This window comes from Zingiber officinale, chromosome 5A (genome assembly GCF_018446385.1).
Source record: "Zingiber officinale cultivar Zhangliang chromosome 5A, Zo_v1.1, whole genome shotgun sequence".
Classification (NCBI taxonomy): Eukaryota; Viridiplantae; Streptophyta; class Magnoliopsida; order Zingiberales; family Zingiberaceae; genus Zingiber; species Zingiber officinale.
In genome coordinates, this window is record NC_055994.1 from 109,617,822 (window position 1) to 109,635,909 (window position 18,088).

Below are 18,088 nucleotides of genomic sequence, written 5' to 3' on the forward strand. Positions count from 1 at the left end.
GCTCCTAAAAGCTGTTGGGCGGCGAGATGAGAGTCCGAGTATAGGGCCACCCGACCGGCCCCCACATGTCGAGCAGCTTGCAGGCCGACAATGAGGGCCTCATATTCAGCTTCGTTATTTGTTGCTCGATAATCCAACCGGACAGACAGATGCATCCGCTCTTCTTGAGGAGAAAGTAGTAAGATACCGATTCCACTTCCGATCTGAGTGGATGATCCATCCACAAATATTTTCCATAAAGCTGCGGGCTCGGGGTTCTGTACTTCAATTATGAAATCTGCTAAGGACTGCGCCTTAATTGCCGTTCGAGACTGGTACTATATGTTGAATTCACTGAGCTCGGTTGTCCATTTGATAAGCCGTCCGGATGCCTCTGGGTTGAGGAGGACTCTCCCTAGAGGACTGTTCGTCATAACGATTATTGTGTGTGCCAAGAAGTAAGGCCGGAGCCTCCGAGCAGCGAGGACTAACGCGAAAGCAAGCTTCTCGAGACCAGTGTAGCGGGATTCGACATCCTTCAGAATGTGACTTAGAAAATACACCGGCTGTTCTTCGCCGTCCGGCCGTACCAATGCCGAGCCGACTAGTGTAGCGGGATTCGACATCCTTCAGAATGTGACTTAGAAAATACACCGGCTATTCTTCGCCGTCCGGCCGTACCAATGCCGAGCCAACAGCATGCTTAGTCGATGATAAATAGACGCGGAGCGGCTCGCCGGTAATTGGCTTGGCTAATACAGGCAGAGAGTTCAAATAAACCTTCAAAGCTTCGAACGTCCGGTCACATTTTTCATCCCACTGGAATTTAGTAGCTCGGCGCAGAATCTTGAAGAAGGGCAAGGCTCGGTCGGTCGTCCGAGAGATGAATCGCGATAGTGCTATTATACGACCGGTGAGACGCTGAACTTTCTTAAGATTTTTGGGTGGCGGCATATCCTGCAATGCCTTCACCTTGCTAGGGTTCGCCTCGATGCCACACTCGGTGACGATGTATCCCAGGAAGCGTCCGCTTTTGGCTTCGAACAGACACTTCTGGGAGTTCAGCTTGACTCCATACGTTCTCAGCGTCCGGAAGGTTTCTTCTATATCTGCACACAGATCGACCGCTCGAAGTGATTTAATGAGGATGTCATCTATGTATACCTCCAAGTTCCGCCCGATCTGCTTTCGGAACACCTTGTTCATGAGCCGCTGGTACGTAGCTCCGACATTATTTAGTCTGAACGGCATCACGTTATAGCAGTAGGTACCATCCGCTATAATGAAGCTGACTTTCTCTTGGTACCCTGATAAGCATCCAGCATGCATATCAGTTCGCACCCGGTGGTTGAGTCCACCATTTGGTCAATCCGGGACAGCGGGTAAAAATCCTTCGGACACGCCTTGTTCAGATCACGAAAGTCGATGCAGACTCTCCATTTGTTACCGGGCTTGGAGACTAGCACCACATTTGCGAGCTAGCTTGGGAATTGCACCTCCCGTATATGGCCGGCCTCCAGGAGCTTCTCGACTTCAGCTCGGATGATGACATTTTTTTCGGCACTGAAGTCTCTGCTTCACAGGCTGAGCGTCCGGGCGGACATGAAGCTCGTGCTGCGCCACGCTTGGCGAGACTCCCGGCAGCACATGAGTTGACCAAGCGAAGACGTCGCGGTTTTGTTGGAGATATCTAGTTAGCTCCTCCTTCTGGCTTGCCTCCAGGTCGGAGGCTATGAACGTTGTGGCCTCCGATCGGGCCGGGTGGATCTGTACCTCCTCCTTTTCTTCATAAACAAAAGTAGGCGGCTTTTCGGTTATAGCGTTTACCTTAAGGCGCGGTGCTTTCCGAGCAGATTTTGCTTCGGCTCGGACCATCTCCACATAGCATCGCCGGGCTGCCAGCTGATCTCCCCGGACTTCTCCCACTTGATCTTCCACGGGGAATTTGATTTTTTGGCAAAAGGTTGAGACAACCGCCCGGAACTCATTGAGGGTCGGTCGTCCTAATATTACATTATAGGCAGAGGGGGCATCGACCACGATGAAGTTAGTGGTCCGCGTCCTCCACAACGGCTCTTCTCCTAACGAGATAGCCAACCTGGTCTGCCCGATCGGAAGGACTTCATTGCCAGTGAACCTATATAACGGGATCGTCATTGGCAATAGCTTGGCTCGGTCAATTTGAAGCTGGTCAAAGGCCTTCTTGAAGATAATGTTGACCGAGCTGCCTGTATCAATAAATATGCAATGAATAGTGTAGTTAGCTATTACCGCTCAGATGATGAGGGCGTCCTCATGGGGTACTTCAACTCCATCAAGGTCCTCAGGACCAAAGTTGATCTCGGGTCCGGATGCCCATTCTTGGCTGCAGCCGACGGCGTGGATCCTGAGCTGCCGAGCATGTGCCTTCCTGGTCCGATTCGAGTCACCGCCCGTCGGTCCGCCGGCGATGATGTTGATCTTACCCCGAGCTGCATTGCTCCTATTTTCCTCTTCCCGAGCGAATGGTCTTGCTCGCTCCTGTGAGGCTCGGGGGTTGGCCCTTGGCTGGTGATAATGCTGCTGATGGTGATGTTGCTCGGGTGAACGCCTGGCCATTCGTCGTTCGATATTCTGATAATGAGCTTGCCTGTCAAGTGAAGGTGATCGGCGGCGATAGTTCTTTGGCTCAGGTTGGCTAACTGGGGGGAGACTCCGACAGTATCGAGTATTGTGAGTGGCTGATTGATGGATTCTACAAAACATGGGCATCCATACGTTGCCTTTTTGTCTTGTCCGCTCGGCCACAATGTGCTGAACGGCGGGCGACCTGGAATCTTGATGTGGCCTCATCCCCTCGGCACGTGGTCCTCTCGGCGGTTGCTGGTTGGTGTGTGTTCTCCGTTCATTCTGGGTCGAGGGCTCGCCTGGCGCTTCCTTCTTTCGGGGCGCCTGCGCTTCCTCCACGTTAATATACTCACTTGCTTTTTTCAGCATGTGGTCGTAGTCGCGAGGCGGCTTCCTGATGAGCGAGCGAAAGAAGTCCCCGTCGACTAAGCCTTGTGTGAAAGCATGCATAATTGTCTCAGATAAGACCGCGGGGATGTCCATAGTCGCTTGGTTGAATCGTTGGATGTAGGCTCGGAGAGTTTCTCGTGACCCTTGCTTCATGGAAAAGAGGCTAACACTGTTCTTCTGGTAGCGTCGACTGCTGGCAAAGTGATGAAGGAATATCGTTCGGAAGTCTCTAAAGCTCTTAATTGATCCGTCCGGCAACCTCCGAAACCAGCGTTGTGCTGAACCGGACAATGTAGTGAGGAAGACTCTACATTTGACTCCGTCGGTGTATTGATGAAGAGCAGCAGCATTATCGAACTTACCGAGATGGTCGTCCGGATCGATTGTACCGCTATACTCTCCGATCGATATGGGAGCATAATGCTTTGGGAGAGGGTCTTGTAAGATCGCCTTGGAGAACTGGCGATTGACCCGCTCGGGGGATGACTCAGCATGCGGCGCCTTCCCCTTCCCGACGTCCCGCACGGGCGCTTTATCGGACGATCCCTAATTGGCTAGGGCCAGCTCCGACGGAGTCTGGAATAGTGCCCGATGGAATGGAATAAGGGCGAGCGGCGCGTCTCCTGGTGTGCCGGTCTGCCCCTTGTTCTTTGCCCAGGTAGAGTATTGTTCCGGTCGGTCCTTCATCGCCGCTCGACCACCAGAAATTGAGGCAGCCTGCTGCGCTATCTGCTCAGCTTGGGCCTTCTGTTGTTGCTCGACCATCTTTGCAGCTCGCGCTTGGATGAGTGCATCGAGCTCCTCGAGAGAGCGTCACCATGAGTTGGCGTCCAACTTCTTCCATCTTCTCTGTTTGGATTCAGGTGTGTTTCTCACAGACAGCGCCAATTTGATCCTGTCCGAGCGCTGAGTCAACGAAAACTAGGGACGTGGCGCTCTCTGCTGCCTTCGGGTGATCTCCGCGCTGATGTGGACCTCTGGTGAACCTGCAACAAAGCCGGGCCGGGAAGGGGTTCCCGGCGATGACCCTCCGACGCTCAAGTCAGGCAACGGCGAGAGGAGACAGAGGCAGAATAGCGAGACTGTGGCTACAGTAGAGGAAAAAGCATACCTCCGTCGAAGTCTGGAGGTCCTTATATAGGACCCCGGAGAGGCGCATGCACGCTTCTTGAGGCGTACACACTCTTCAAAGCATACCTCAGAATGGTTGTGTCAGAAAAACGTGTCTGATGCCATACCGCAACTACCCGAGCATATCTCTGCCACGACAGTGGAAACTTCCACCGTACGATCTTCGGTACGACCCGACCGCCGACCATGCTGTTTGTCGGCCGCAGGTGTCTCGAGAATGATATCACTAGCTGCCCTTTTTGTCCTCTCCTACGTCTTTTGTCTCTTACTGGGCCGGACGGGATGGTCGCTTGGCCTCCAGGGCGCTCAGGTGTGTATACACATCGGACCGAGAAGGCAGCTCGGTCACATACTTGGGCGGGAGTACAAGCTAGTTATTCTGCAGTTTGGCCGAGCGGATCGGCCGCTCGGCACAACGGTTCCTCTATAAGAGAACTCGTGAGAGTCAGAAGCTCGACCTGAGGTCAAGCTATCTTCGCACCGGCCCGGGATTTACTCCGGCCGGTCGGCCAGGTGACTTCCCCCGCTCAGCTGGGATTTTGACTCTCTCGTGTCATTGACCCCTTTCTATGTGGGCCCCCGATCCTTACCACCGGATCAATAGCGATAGATTGTATGTGCCAATACCCTTTATAGCAACAAATACTCCATTCCCCACGTACAACCTCCTCGCCTGGGGACTTAATCGACAGAACTCCACATATGCGCTCCTATCACGAGCTACATGATCGGTGGCTCATGAGTCTACAATCCACAAAGGAGAGGAGTCAGCGAGCATCACAGTAGATGATACATAATTCATACCATTTAAGAAAGAAGGAAATACCTTTCGCGCGCTACAATCGCGTGCGAAATGTCCAAGTCTACCACACACGTAGCACTTGACTTTGCTCTTATCGAGCTCGTTCTTTCTCCGTTTCTTTCCTTTATCATCTACCCTCACTAGCTATTTCTGCTTGCCTTGGCCTTTGGTCTTCCTATCATGCTTGCGCCACTTGCGCTTGGCACTCCAAGAGCCCTTCCTCGACTTCGCGACTAAAGCATGACATGTGGTAGACCTAGCCACCTCCTGACGCTCCTCCTCGAGCTCACAATACTTACTCACATCCATGAAAGTATGGATACTCTCATTGTGAGTGAAATAGGTCTTAACAACCTCCTAGGAGTCGGGCAAGGACTGGATCACCCGCAGTACCTGAAGTTCATCAGATAATGGCTTCCCCATATTCCTCAAAGAAGCAATCATACTCGACATTTGAATGAGATGTTGTTTCATAGTATGATCTTGCTTCTTCTTGTAGGCTATGAACCTATAAGTTAACATCCTCAACTTAGGATTTTACCGGGAGCCCAAGCGCTCTTTAAGAGCCTGCCAGATCGAGATCACAGTAGAAAACTGCTCATAAACTGGGATCAAGTCATCATGCATGCTACTCAGAAGGATTGCTCTAGTTTGGCTATCCTTTTTCTTCCATGCACGGTACGCCTCTTGATCCCGCCTCGCTTGAGGTGTGTTACCCTCCCCAGAGTCTTGCATCTCGTGCTTCAGAACCTCAATTAGTTCTTGATCCTCGAAGAGTAGCTGAATTTTCAGGTGCCAAATCCCATAATTGTCACCATTCAGCTTCTCTCCCTTGACGAGATCAGTTACGACAGTCTTTGATCTAACCATAGTCTTTGTTGCATATAATGAAAGGCATTAGTGACGTGTGATGCTTATTCTCATCTTTTTGTGTATCCCACAAATCAATAAGTCTCAAATGGTTTGAATATAAACCCCAAAGTAAGCATCTGAGTCAACAGACACCATACACCATGACTCGGGATCGCATCTTATCATCCAGACTTAGATTCGGGATACAAAACAAAACCCACAATAATCACATAAATATCATAGAAATCATCAGCATAGTCTGAATATTAAAACAAGAAGAAAAATCGCTATCACTAGCGGTCAGAGAACCTCCCACGCGCTTGCATGCGCCGGTAAGACCTCGGGCCACGCGTCGGACGCGTAGTGGCCCCAGCCACACACCTCCATGGGCGATGACCGAGATAATCGGGTTGTAAACTGGGTTAGGACATGGATCCAGATTCGAGTTTGGATAGACCCGACTGGGGTCCGGGGTCTCTATGACCTGATAGTGGGAAAACTCATTTCCGACCACTCCGATTTTATTTTTTTCGACTATTTTTCATGATTTCTTCTTTCCTGACAATCCTAAATCGATTTTGGGAAGATTGAAGCCCTGGACTCGACATTTCAAAATTTTCTCATGCCCCTTCTCAGCCGATTTCAGTTTGCTAGCAAACGATAACCGTTTCTTGCAATTGACATATGCATTTTATGCATCAAAGCATGTAGAACATTACTAGACTATTTATATGCATCAACACTTGCTAAAACTCAGTCCAAAATCAAGAAAATGTTCTCGATTGACTTTCATGGCCACGAGGTTCAACCTTGATTTTCACAACCCAAACATGCTCAAAAATTCAAAAATTATTTCCATGCTCTATAAGTCATGGGTAACTTCGTGATATATATAGTCGGATTCACGAAACTCATCCGTGATCCGAATTCTAAAATTTAGTACCCTATTTTATTTCCTAAAAAAAAAGATTTTCAAAAAATTATTTAATAAATCTAAACTTGCTCTAACTTGGCTCTGATACCAATATTAGATTTATTATATCACAATGCGGAAACATGACATCTCTAATTTCTCGAAAAATAAATAGGATTGAGTTTTCAAAATTTACCTCAGCGAATGAATATCGAAGATCTAGGAACTATGAAAAACTCCTCGAATCAAACTCGTAGTTGGGATGATAATCATGAACGAACTATAACCACGGATCCACAACGTCTCATTCCAGAGTCCGACGATTGAAGAAGGAAGTGTTAGAAGTCTATCTTCTCTTGTCTTTCTTTATGTAATGTGCTCTTTATATAGTGCACACTTGCCTTTCCTATTTCTCCCATTATCTTGGAGTGGGAATCATGAAGAAATAAGATCATGAGAATAATCATCCATGATCTCACAAGCAATATTACCAAAATGCCCCTAAGTGGGCATAATTTCCAATAGTAAACTTACCCGTGTCAATTGCAATTCACAACATAGTCCAAATAGATCTAATTTAATAATTAATCTAATAAAAATTCACAACCCCATGTCTAATTTGTGTTACAAATTATGACTTGACTAAGACAAGGCCTCTAGCACTTCTAAGGAGTTCAACATGTGAATCAATAAAAGAAATAATACGACCAATTTGATTTATTCTCTTGATGCTTATTGTTCAGGAATATGCATCTAGATGGAAAAGGGAAAAAATAAATTTCCGCTAAAAAGAAAGCATATAATAGAAGATCCCAATTAAACAAAAGTTAAACCTACTTTTAAACCAATTTAACCCGTTCTCTTTTACTACCCCTACTTACAGACTTCCTAAAAATTGCATTGAATTGTGTTTAATTAAACAACATATCAAAACAAGTAAAAATAAGAAAAACCAAGTTAAAACCATAACTACTATAAAATACAAACTAGTTTAGCCAAATTCTAACATCTCTATTAATCAGAAATGAACTGCTGTAGATTGCTCAAAACTCCAATCAAGAGCCTAGTCGATATTTAATTGAACACTGTATCAGAAATAATATTAAACATTGACAGTCTCAGTATCCAGCTGCTCTAAAAATTTAGGAATACAACTTAGCATGTTAACAGAATTCCAATATCTCTATTGATCAAAATTCCAAAACCAGATCCTATCACAACTTTTAGCCGAGTTGTATTAGGGTTGAATTTCAAAACGGACTGCTAATTGAACGAACCAATTCAACAGCTATAAATTCAAAGATCCAAATTTTTAGCAATCATTAGGATTCAGAGCTATATATATATTTATTAGGCTTCCATCTGAGCCCAGTCTAGAGTGGTATCAAATTTGTACAATCTCAGCCAATATCAATAGATACTTCCACTAAATAATAACCTTTATTTTTAAAAAATTTTTAAGAGACCTCACTATCCATTAATAAAGCTCTTTTGCTTAACAACTTTTTTTTCACTTTTTTTAACATTATACTAACCATCATACAAGGTAGCGAACTTTTCCCACATCCCACGATGTAATGGCATTCAAAGAATAAGCGTGCACTTCAAGCAAAGGAAGAATTTGTGGGGGGTCCGGCAGCGTATCCTATATTTCTGGTACCAATTGATAGATTTCTAAAAGAACGAATTGTTCTTACACGAATCCGTAAAGACTCATACAATTCTAAACCAAATCTAATCATTGATGTACAATAATTGAAACAAAACGAAAACGATGAATGGCTGTAAAATCGAAATTGAATCTTGAAACATTGACATTGTTTGTTGTTTGCTGGAACAATATGAACCTTTTTCGACAGGTTGATCTTCCTAAAGGAGCAAGGCAACAGCTGTAATCTCCTTTCTCATGAGATGAGAAGTTCCGTTACCTTAACCCTTCGCGGATCCCAACCCTATATATATACCTTAAGTCCATTTAAATTACCAGCCCATCATAGATAACAAAAATCGAGTAATAAGCTTCTACACACAATTTATATCCTTTAATTCAGCCCACCCACAATTAAAGATTTCTTTATTGGGCTTATCGGTAACGGCAATTTTGTGTGTTATAATTTTAACCTAAGCTCTATATTCTTTAAGAGAGCATACGAGAATTTATACTAGAATAGGTTTGTACCTTGTCATAAGAATATGTTGCTCGTCATCATACAACATCATTGTAATACAAAAGAAGGGACCTGTGGACAATAGAGAAAGGGACTGGATTAAAAGAACCTACAACAACAGCACAACCAACTTTGCTCTGTCAACCTTGGCTCTAAATGGAATCAGAATTAAATCAAACATTAATCGGAAGAGGTTGGGAGTAGGGAGAGGACATTCCTGATGAGTTTAGGTTCAGGTTGGAGCTTTACTAATATTTGCAGATGTTGGATTCTGTCCAGTAGGCTATATCTTCTGTTATTTCGAAGAGTCAACCTCTTGAATCCCTCAATCACTCGAATAAAATTAGTAACGGCCTTGAATCTAGATCTGAATTTCCACTTCGGATCTAGATTCAAGGCCGCCAGATGGGTGAGAAATTCCTGGTCGTGGATTGCGAAACGATTCGCATTGTCAGATGGGTGACGGCCGCCAGAATAAGTGCGGCCACAGAGGCGGCCTTGCCTCCATGGCCACACTTATACTGGAAGCTGAGCACAACTGTCAAGGTGTTCCTTAGTAGCAGAACATCGTGGAGTGGACGGTAGAGGCGGCGGAGGAATGGTGTGTGTAAATAGGGTTATAAATGAATAAGTGTTGTGAACAGGTTTGATGTTTGGTTTGGTAAAAGTTTGTTTATGTTCGTTGAATATACACAAGATTAATTAAACAAACAAGTTTAAATAGCTTGTTAAGTTAAACAAACAAACTTAAACATATATGTGTTCAGCTCGTTAACGTTCGTGAACAACGTTCATGATAATATTCACGGACTATATTCATTAATAAAACTCTTTTCAATATATTAAATAAATAATAAAATAAATAAATTTAAATTCTCAAGCTTAATAATCAATCAAACAACTAAAAGTTTTAAACAATCAAACAACCTTGAATTAAGAGATTGATAACATCTAAACGAATCAAGCTCGAACCGAGCTCAAGCTAAGCTCGAACCAAGTTCAAGCCAAGCTTGAATTGAGAGTTCGATAACATCTAAACGAACCAAACTCAAGTCAAATTTCAAACAAGCTCAAGCTAATAAAAAATTAATCAAACCAAGTTTGAACAATCATTTCAAAAGCTTGGTTCATTTTAAGCTCAGCTTAATTACCTTATCAAAAAAGCTTGAGCATCTCAAAGCTCAACCCAGCTTGACTTGTTTACCGCTCTTGCTGCAAATTAGGTTGGATTTCTCATCCTCGTTTAAATAGGGTTAATTAAAAGTAGAAATCTTTAAAAAAGAAATTGGTAGTGGAGTCTCGAACTCGGGTCTTCGAGATGAAAGTTGGATATCCTACTAAGCAAATACAATTTATTTAATTTATTTTAAATATTTAATAATTAATTAATAATTTTTTTTAATCTTTATTGCTTAATCATTTATTAATTAATTTATAATTGTTTATTGGTAAATAATTTTATATGATAGTTGATTATTTAATAACTAATTATTTATCATTTTTCTATATGATTATTGTTAATAATCATAGTGCCGCATCTAGTAAATGATAATTTTAAAATTTTATTTAATATAATAATTTTAAACCGTGACGAATCATGAATTAAATCATAAATTAAATTGTAAATTAAATCGTAAATCAGTAGTTCCATAATTGTCTTAGATAGTTCAAGGGTCAACATACCAAGAATCATCGAACTGATAGTTTTGAAAGGTCAAATTGTCGATTTTGAATTATGATTTGATCTATTTTTAAGAGATTTTTTTTCTAACCCCTAATAATAATATCTATAAAACTCATTATAAATCTTAAAAAATTCTGATTAAATTTCATATATTTTATTTATTTATTTATTTACTATTTTTTAAAATATTTTTTCGTATTAATTTAATTAAGTTTTAATATATCAAATTGAAGGGCAAATTGCCCTAAACTTCTTAATACCAAACTCAACTTCTTCCTTAGTCTCAATCTCTGCATCAGAAAAAACATTTATTCAGACTCCTTGTATATAAGCTTGTCTTTTCGTTAACTTCCTTTTTAACTTAACTCCCTGTATGTAAAATTTTCTTTACTTTAACTTCCTTTCAACTCTCTAATATACACCAATTTATCTAATTGTTCTAATTTTTTATAAGTTCAAAAGGAGATATAATTTCTTCTAAATTCAGCATATTTAAATTAAAATATAATATATTTTTTATCAAATTAAGTATGACTCTTTTTTCGTTTATCGTGAGGGAACGTAAACCCTCATTATTTTTTATAGGTAAAAACATCCAAAAGGTGATATAATTCCTCCTAAATTCAACACTATTTAATTAGAATCGAGTATATTTTCTATCCAATTGAGCACGATTCTTTTTCCCCTTGTCCAATCGATTTGGAGCTCATACCAATTGATTGATTTAGGTTGAATCGATTGAGTGATTCTAGTTAAATGATGCTAAATTTAAGATAAATTATACATTATTTTAGAATTTTTTACCTAAAAAAAATATAACAATTAGGTAAATTGGAGTGCATTAGGGAGTTGAAGTAAAGAAAAGTTTATATGCAAAGAGTGAGAATATATTTTTCTGACTTAGGGACTAAGAAGGAAGATGAATTTAATATTAGGGATTTTATGACAATTTATTGAATTGTATTAGAAGTTTCTCATCCTAAATTTACATGCCTTACATGAACAGATGGTGGTGTATGCTATCTTCCGACTCCCAAGTGGCATATTCATCTATATAATGTTGTCATCCAACCTTCACCAATTGAATTGTCTTGTTTCACAGCTGACACTCCTTATGATCCAGGATACGAGCGTGGACCTCCTCATATGTTGCATCTGAATGAATCAAGACTGAGATATCCTTTTGAACATGGGTTGGATGTGGTATATATTTCTATAGCATGGAGACATGGAAAACATTATGTACCTCTACAATGGTTAGAGGTAATGTCAGATGATAAGTTACCACACCTATATATTCTAATATTTGGAAGGTCCAATATAATGAGAGGTCAATGATAACAACTATTTTGATGTATTATTTTGCTCTTATACTTAATGTTTTTAATCCACTAGTATGCTTAAATATTGATTCATATTATATTTTATGAGCAAAGGTTAATTTAGAGCTTAGTTCAATTTATCTATATTTATGGCATTATTTTTTAAATATGAATGTGATTTTGTAGGGAATCAAAAGAGAGCATAAATAGATGTAAAAAAGAGAAGCTAAAACTCACAACAATAGGGAACATGCCTGACTGTGCCCCATGATATGGCCTGGCAGTGTCCCACTCTACTCATCCCCAAAACTTACTTGGAATCCTATCCAATAGCTGACACATTTTGGCTATGCTATTTAGCATGACCGTAGCGCGGGATGACACAATTGGGAGTAAAAAAAGCATAACTCATATCTATTGTAATTGGATTGAAATCAATTCGATCGTTGGATTATTCTTCCTCCTTCTGCACCATCATCTGAATCTACATTATCCTTCATCGGAGTGATATCTCCAACGGAGCTCCACTGTCATCATCACCTCCAACGATCATCTCCGTCTCCACCTCTCTCTTTTGGTTGGAAGGAGAGAGCCCATCCTGCATCCGCCTCCATTCACTAGCTCAGTTGGGTTAGGGAGAAGTTCCTTTTCATCCACAAGCTTTGTGGTCTCAAATCTTGGTCCATTATGCATCAAACACTCATCTAGGTTAGGAGAGGCACTCCCATCTTCATCACCTAAATCCGTCACCGACAAGCACTCATCCGGGTTAATTAAGAGAGGTGCTTCCATTTCATTCACAAGCTTGGTTAGATCTGCATCCAACATCTCCATTTATCTTTAGTTTATTTTAGTTTAGTTTTTATGCTTGTCATGTGTTTGTTTTAATGACCCTTATGTAGGTGCAGCATGCCGGCAAGAGGGGAGGGGTGAATTGCCCGAAACAAAAAAAAAATACCCTCCTCATTCTTTCAACTCTTAAGGTGCAACAATAATAAATAAAAATAAAAGAACAAAATTAAAGAAGAAACTCAGGGATTGACTTGGTTACAATTTAGGTAGTTGTTAATCCAAGGCGGTTGAAAAGCTCAGTCAGAATCTCCTTCTCTGAAGGTGGAGAAGCCTTTTACACAATAAAAGCTTAAATAGTTGCTAGGAAGTTAGTACAAGAGTTGATAATCTATTTCCTATCTCCAGGGGCCTTTTTATAGCACCTGTAAATTCTATCTACAACGTTGAGGGCACCTCCAAGAGGCTTGGAGGGTGCCTCCAGTGCGACGGTGGATAAAACTTTATCGACCGCTGAAACGGTCATCTTTGACTAGTCGAGGGCACCCTCAATGCCATTGAGGGCGCCTCGAATAGTTATGAAGGGTGCCCTCAAGGAATGGAGGGTGCCCTCCCGCCTGAAGAAGGCAGAGGTGCCTGGGTCACCTCGGAGATGCCTTCAGCTTACTTTTCTAGCTCCTTTTGACCTTCTGAAGCTCCGATTACTTAGGTGATTGCGGCCAACCAAAATAGAGCTCACCCAAACTCAATTTTCGGCCTTCTCCTCGAGTAGGCTTCCGCTTCGGCTTCTCGTCCCTCAAATGTCGTGTACATTCTTCTCGTCCACCGGTGTACTCTTCCGTAGTTCTTTCATCCCTCGGACGCACCGAGTCGGTCGGCTCCCTTCCCGTGCCGTCCTTCTCGCCAGCTGCGTCTTCCGCTCGACTTCCTGCATTCCTAAGCTCCTGCACACTTAGACATAGGGATCAAAACAAGATAAAACCTAACCTAACTTGATTGATCACATCAAAACAAACACGGGGTCCAACACCTTATGCTTTGTTTACTTTTGTTAATGCATTTCAATTCTTTTAATTACTTGCATGCTTGTTTTATTTAATGCTTTAAGTTCTTCTCATTAATTTGAATTGCAATTAGGTTAGATCTAAGAGGGTATTTGGCTGAGCTTATAAGCTCTCTAAAACAACTTATAAGCTATTTTGGAGCTTATAAGCTCTTCAAATTTGTTTGGTAAATTTTTTTTCAAACAGCTTATAAGCTATCAAAATAAGTTGTTTTAGAGTTTATAAGCTGTTTTTAAAAAAGTATGGAAGATCCTACTTTTTTAAAAAATATCTTATTTTAATATTTTATTTCTCTAAAATATCCTTATATAATTTCATAAATCTCCATCTTATCCTCCATAAATTTTTATAAGCCTAATATCTTTTTATCTCCGTCGACTTTTCTTCCAACGTTGTGTCATCTTCTCCGCCAACGCCTCTTTCTAATTTTCTCTCCCCCGGTGCAGAAATTCGCCCAAACCCCTCTATTAATAAAAATCTCAAAACCCTCTATTAATAGTATTATACCCTTTTTGGTAATTTTATTAATAAAAAGATCTTATAATACCAAACACATCAATATCTTTAAGTTGATTGTAATAAGTTCACTCAAACACTTTAACAACTTATTTTTAAAATAAGACCTAACAACTTATAAGCTTCTAAAACAACTTATAAACTGTACAAGATTATAAGCTGTTTTTAATAAGTTTAGCCAAACACCCTCTAAGTTATGAATGCTTTACTATGTGTTTCCCATAATTCTCTAGCAATTATAGTTTAGTTAAGTTAGAGTTTTAATTACTCACATTACTTTTCCAATTAGTAGTCTTAAAATCCAAAACAAATTGTTGGATCGAGATGCACGTGAGAGAGGGGGTGAATCACATGATTTTCAAAAACTTATCTTTTTTATTTTACAAACAAGAGTACGCAGCGGAAAAGAAGTAGACAGAAATGAAAAACACACAAACACAAAGATTTTTACTTGATTCGGAGTCTTTGGTGACTCCTATTCCAAGACTTAGGTCCCGCGGACCTATCGATGGGTAATCCAATAAATACCTCTTCTGAAATCACTAGAAGAAGGGATTGAGGACAAAAGAGTCAGAGAAGTGTAACACACTACACTTCTCATTTGTAGAAATTAAGTGCAGTAATTAATTCATTACCAAACACTATTTGTAGTTGGTCGGCTTCAGCTCGGTGTTTAAGCTGCTTCTCGACGGCAGTCAGATGTAGTAGAGTCGTAGCAGAGCAACAACAGTAATAAAAAAAATTGTTTAGACGCGTAGAAGCCCGTATATAAATTGATGTTGAAGTCTTGGGCGAAACATCCTTTTATTGAGCATGGAAGGTGCCTTCTATAGCCTTGAAGGTGTCTTCCATAACCTTGAAGGCGCCTCTAATGTGAGGAATCTGATCCTAAACCATCCGCTCCTTATCTGCGACAAAGTCTGAATTTTATCCTACATAAGACGTCTTCTATGGCACTGAAGGCGCCTTCCATGAACAGTGGGAAGGCGCCTTCTGTACCATGAAATGCGTCTCGCGCACTATTCACCTCAGGCATTTTGTGCTTCTTTAGCCCTACAACAAGTGTTAGTCCAATAACCTATAAGACAATGTTAGTACAATAAGTGTTGGGATGTATACTATAAGCCTAGCTTTTGTATGAACATCTGTTTTGAAATATTTTGAAATGAGAATCACTTTAGTCAAAAGTTTGCATTTTATATTTATATATATATATATATATATATATATATATATATATATATATATATATATCAATGCAATTATCCATTTAATTTATATTGTAGATAACATAGTGTGTGGTGCCACATAGAAGATCATGTTATTAGTTCATTATAAATTATAAATAGTAGCTCACAACCAAGATGGATTGGAACAAACCATTGGAACGGTTGTAGTGTAATTTGGTATTAGTCTGTCTTGACTATAAAATTACGCTAGTACATATGTGTGTATTGAGCAGGACTGTTTGAGGTTGTTTGATTTGTACTGACTACATAAAAGAACAGAACCTCTGTTATTATGGATGTACGTCCTCTTAATCCCTATATAATAACAAGCATGTATACTTAGTATTTATTTCTTTAACTTATCAATGGATAAGATTTATTCATTAAATCAATAGGCCCGATGAGTTGGAAAATAATACTATTTATATGGTGTGTTGTTGATTATAGAAGTAATATGTGTCCTAATTATTTAGGCTGATGATGCCCCCTTGAAGAGCTCATCAGGATTATCATGTAAACCCTGCAGGTGGACTTAGTCTAGCATGATAATAAAGTTGAGTAGTACTACTCTTGGAATCAGATGTTAATTAATTGGGTTATCAATAACTCAATTAATTAACAGACATGCGATATCTTAAACACAGGGAGATTAACACACTCATGATAAGAAGGAGCCCATATTTTAATATGGGATTGGTGCGGTAGTTCAATAATAACCCTTTAGTGGTATGAGTTATTATTGATGGAATTGAGTTGGGTGTTCGGGCCGAACACATGAAGCCCAAGCCCATCATGAGGCCTAAACCAATTCCTCCTCTAGGTCCCTGTTGTAGCCTCTATATAAAGCCTCATATCCACCCATCCATAACTTAGTTTTATTTGGTTTTTCTCTACCTTCCTAGGGTCAGCGATAAGGACTATAAGAAGGAGTAAGTGGTGCCCCCTAAAACCTAATTCTCTTCTCCTCCTTGTGGTCGGCGCCCCTCCTCTCCTCCTTGCTTAGGGCTGGCACCCCTCCTTACTAGGGTCGGTGCCCCTCCTTGCTAGGATCTCTTGGTGGGCGGTGGATTAGAGAAGAGGAAGAAGAGGAGAAGGAAGAAGAGAAGAAGAGGAGAAGGAAGAAGAGTCTCCTTGGTGGTCGGCGGTTTAGAAGAAGAGAAGAAGGGTGGTTTTGTCTTGGTAGATCACCGTCCACACGACGTCCAAGAAGAGGAGAGGAATACAGCAGAAGATCAAGAGGTCTTTATTGGTGCGGGAAGCATCAGACGATCGAACCCAAGTTTTGATAATGGCAAAGGGTTCAAAGTTAAGTTGCCTTGTGATCTAACAGTTTGGATGAGCTTGTAGGAAAAGTCCTAAGTGTACTTAGGCAAAAGTCCTAGCTGTGGTTAAGCAAGTGAAAAATCCTAGGGGGTGATAACCCTAGGTTATAGGGGATGGTAACCCTATGCGGAAAGTCTTGGCGGGTCGAGAGCTTCAGGCAAAAGTCCTAGGGGGTGGTAACCCTAGGTGGAAAGTCCTGGTGTTGCGAACCAGGTGGAAGACTGGATGGGCCGGGAAGCGGAAGTCCAGCAGAAAGTCCGGAAGCTTCAAACGCTGAGCAAAAGTCCAGTCGATCTGGAGGATCGCATTGGCGACAGGTAAATCTCCTGAGTGGAGTAGGTGAGGACGCGTTCCCCATAGAGGAAACAGTAGGCGTCGGGTCGACCTAGGGTTTCCAGTTGGAAATCCGAAGTCAGACCCGGACAGTCCGATGACTGTCGACTATTATTTGTTTTTTCATTTCTGTGCTAACTTTGTTTTACAGGGTATTTGTTTGGGACTAACATATTTTGCAGGAACAAAGAAGCAACTTAGGCCTCGGATGAACAGTGTCTGAGGCGCCTCCATGGGGCTTGGAGGCGCATCAGGTGCCAGCTGAAGCCAGCTGTCCAGAGGAGGTGGAGGCGCCTCGGATGAAGCTGGAGGCGTCTTGGACCAGGGCTTGAAGGCGCCTTGAGGAGGCTTGAAGGCGCCTTAAACCTGATAAGGTGCGACCAGGTTTGCGCTGATCCACCCGTGCGACTCGGCAGCCTGGAGGTGCCTCGGACAGGCTTGGAGGCGCCTCCAACACAATATAAAAAGGGGGTCGAGGCAGTAGCTAAAAACAACAACTTCCGAGCAATCCTAACGCTACAAGCTGCTAACAAAACGATCTCGAACTGCTGCAACATCATCCCGATGACCCGAAGCTTCAGCTTTCATTTCTTCGTTGTCGGTATTAAGTTGATTACTATTTTTCTCTGTACTTAGCTTGTAATATATTTTCGAGATTATAAGTGTTGCCCAATGTAAATGCTCAACGAGCGTGGGCCTTGGAGTAGGAGTCGCTCAAGGCTCCGAACCAAGTAAACTCCTCGTGTCACTGCATGTGATATTCTCTTTATTACTTTCCACTGCGTTAATTATCTCGGTTAGTTTTATGATTCTGAAATGAACGAAATATCCACAAGCGCTATTCACCCCCCCCTCTAGTGCTTTCAATCCAACAATTGGTATCAGAGCGAGGTCGCGTTGATTTGGTGCAACCACCAATCACGCAAACTTTTTCGTGGTGTTTTCGATTTTACGGAGTCAATTAGAATCTAGCTTAATAGCTACAT

At 41.6% G+C, this 18,088-nt stretch overlaps 1 protein-coding gene across 1 annotated transcript; it reads right to left on the reverse strand.

Annotated features, from left to right (window-relative positions):
- Positions 1-5,446: 5,446 nt before the first annotated feature.
- LOC121979894 lies at positions 5,447-5,779 on the reverse strand. The gene has a single exon (XM_042531873.1). It carries the CDS (start codon positions 5,777-5,779, stop codon positions 5,447-5,449), a length of 333 nt encoding a protein of 110 aa, XP_042387807.1.
- Between the last annotated feature and the right edge of the window lie 12,309 nt (positions 5,780-18,088).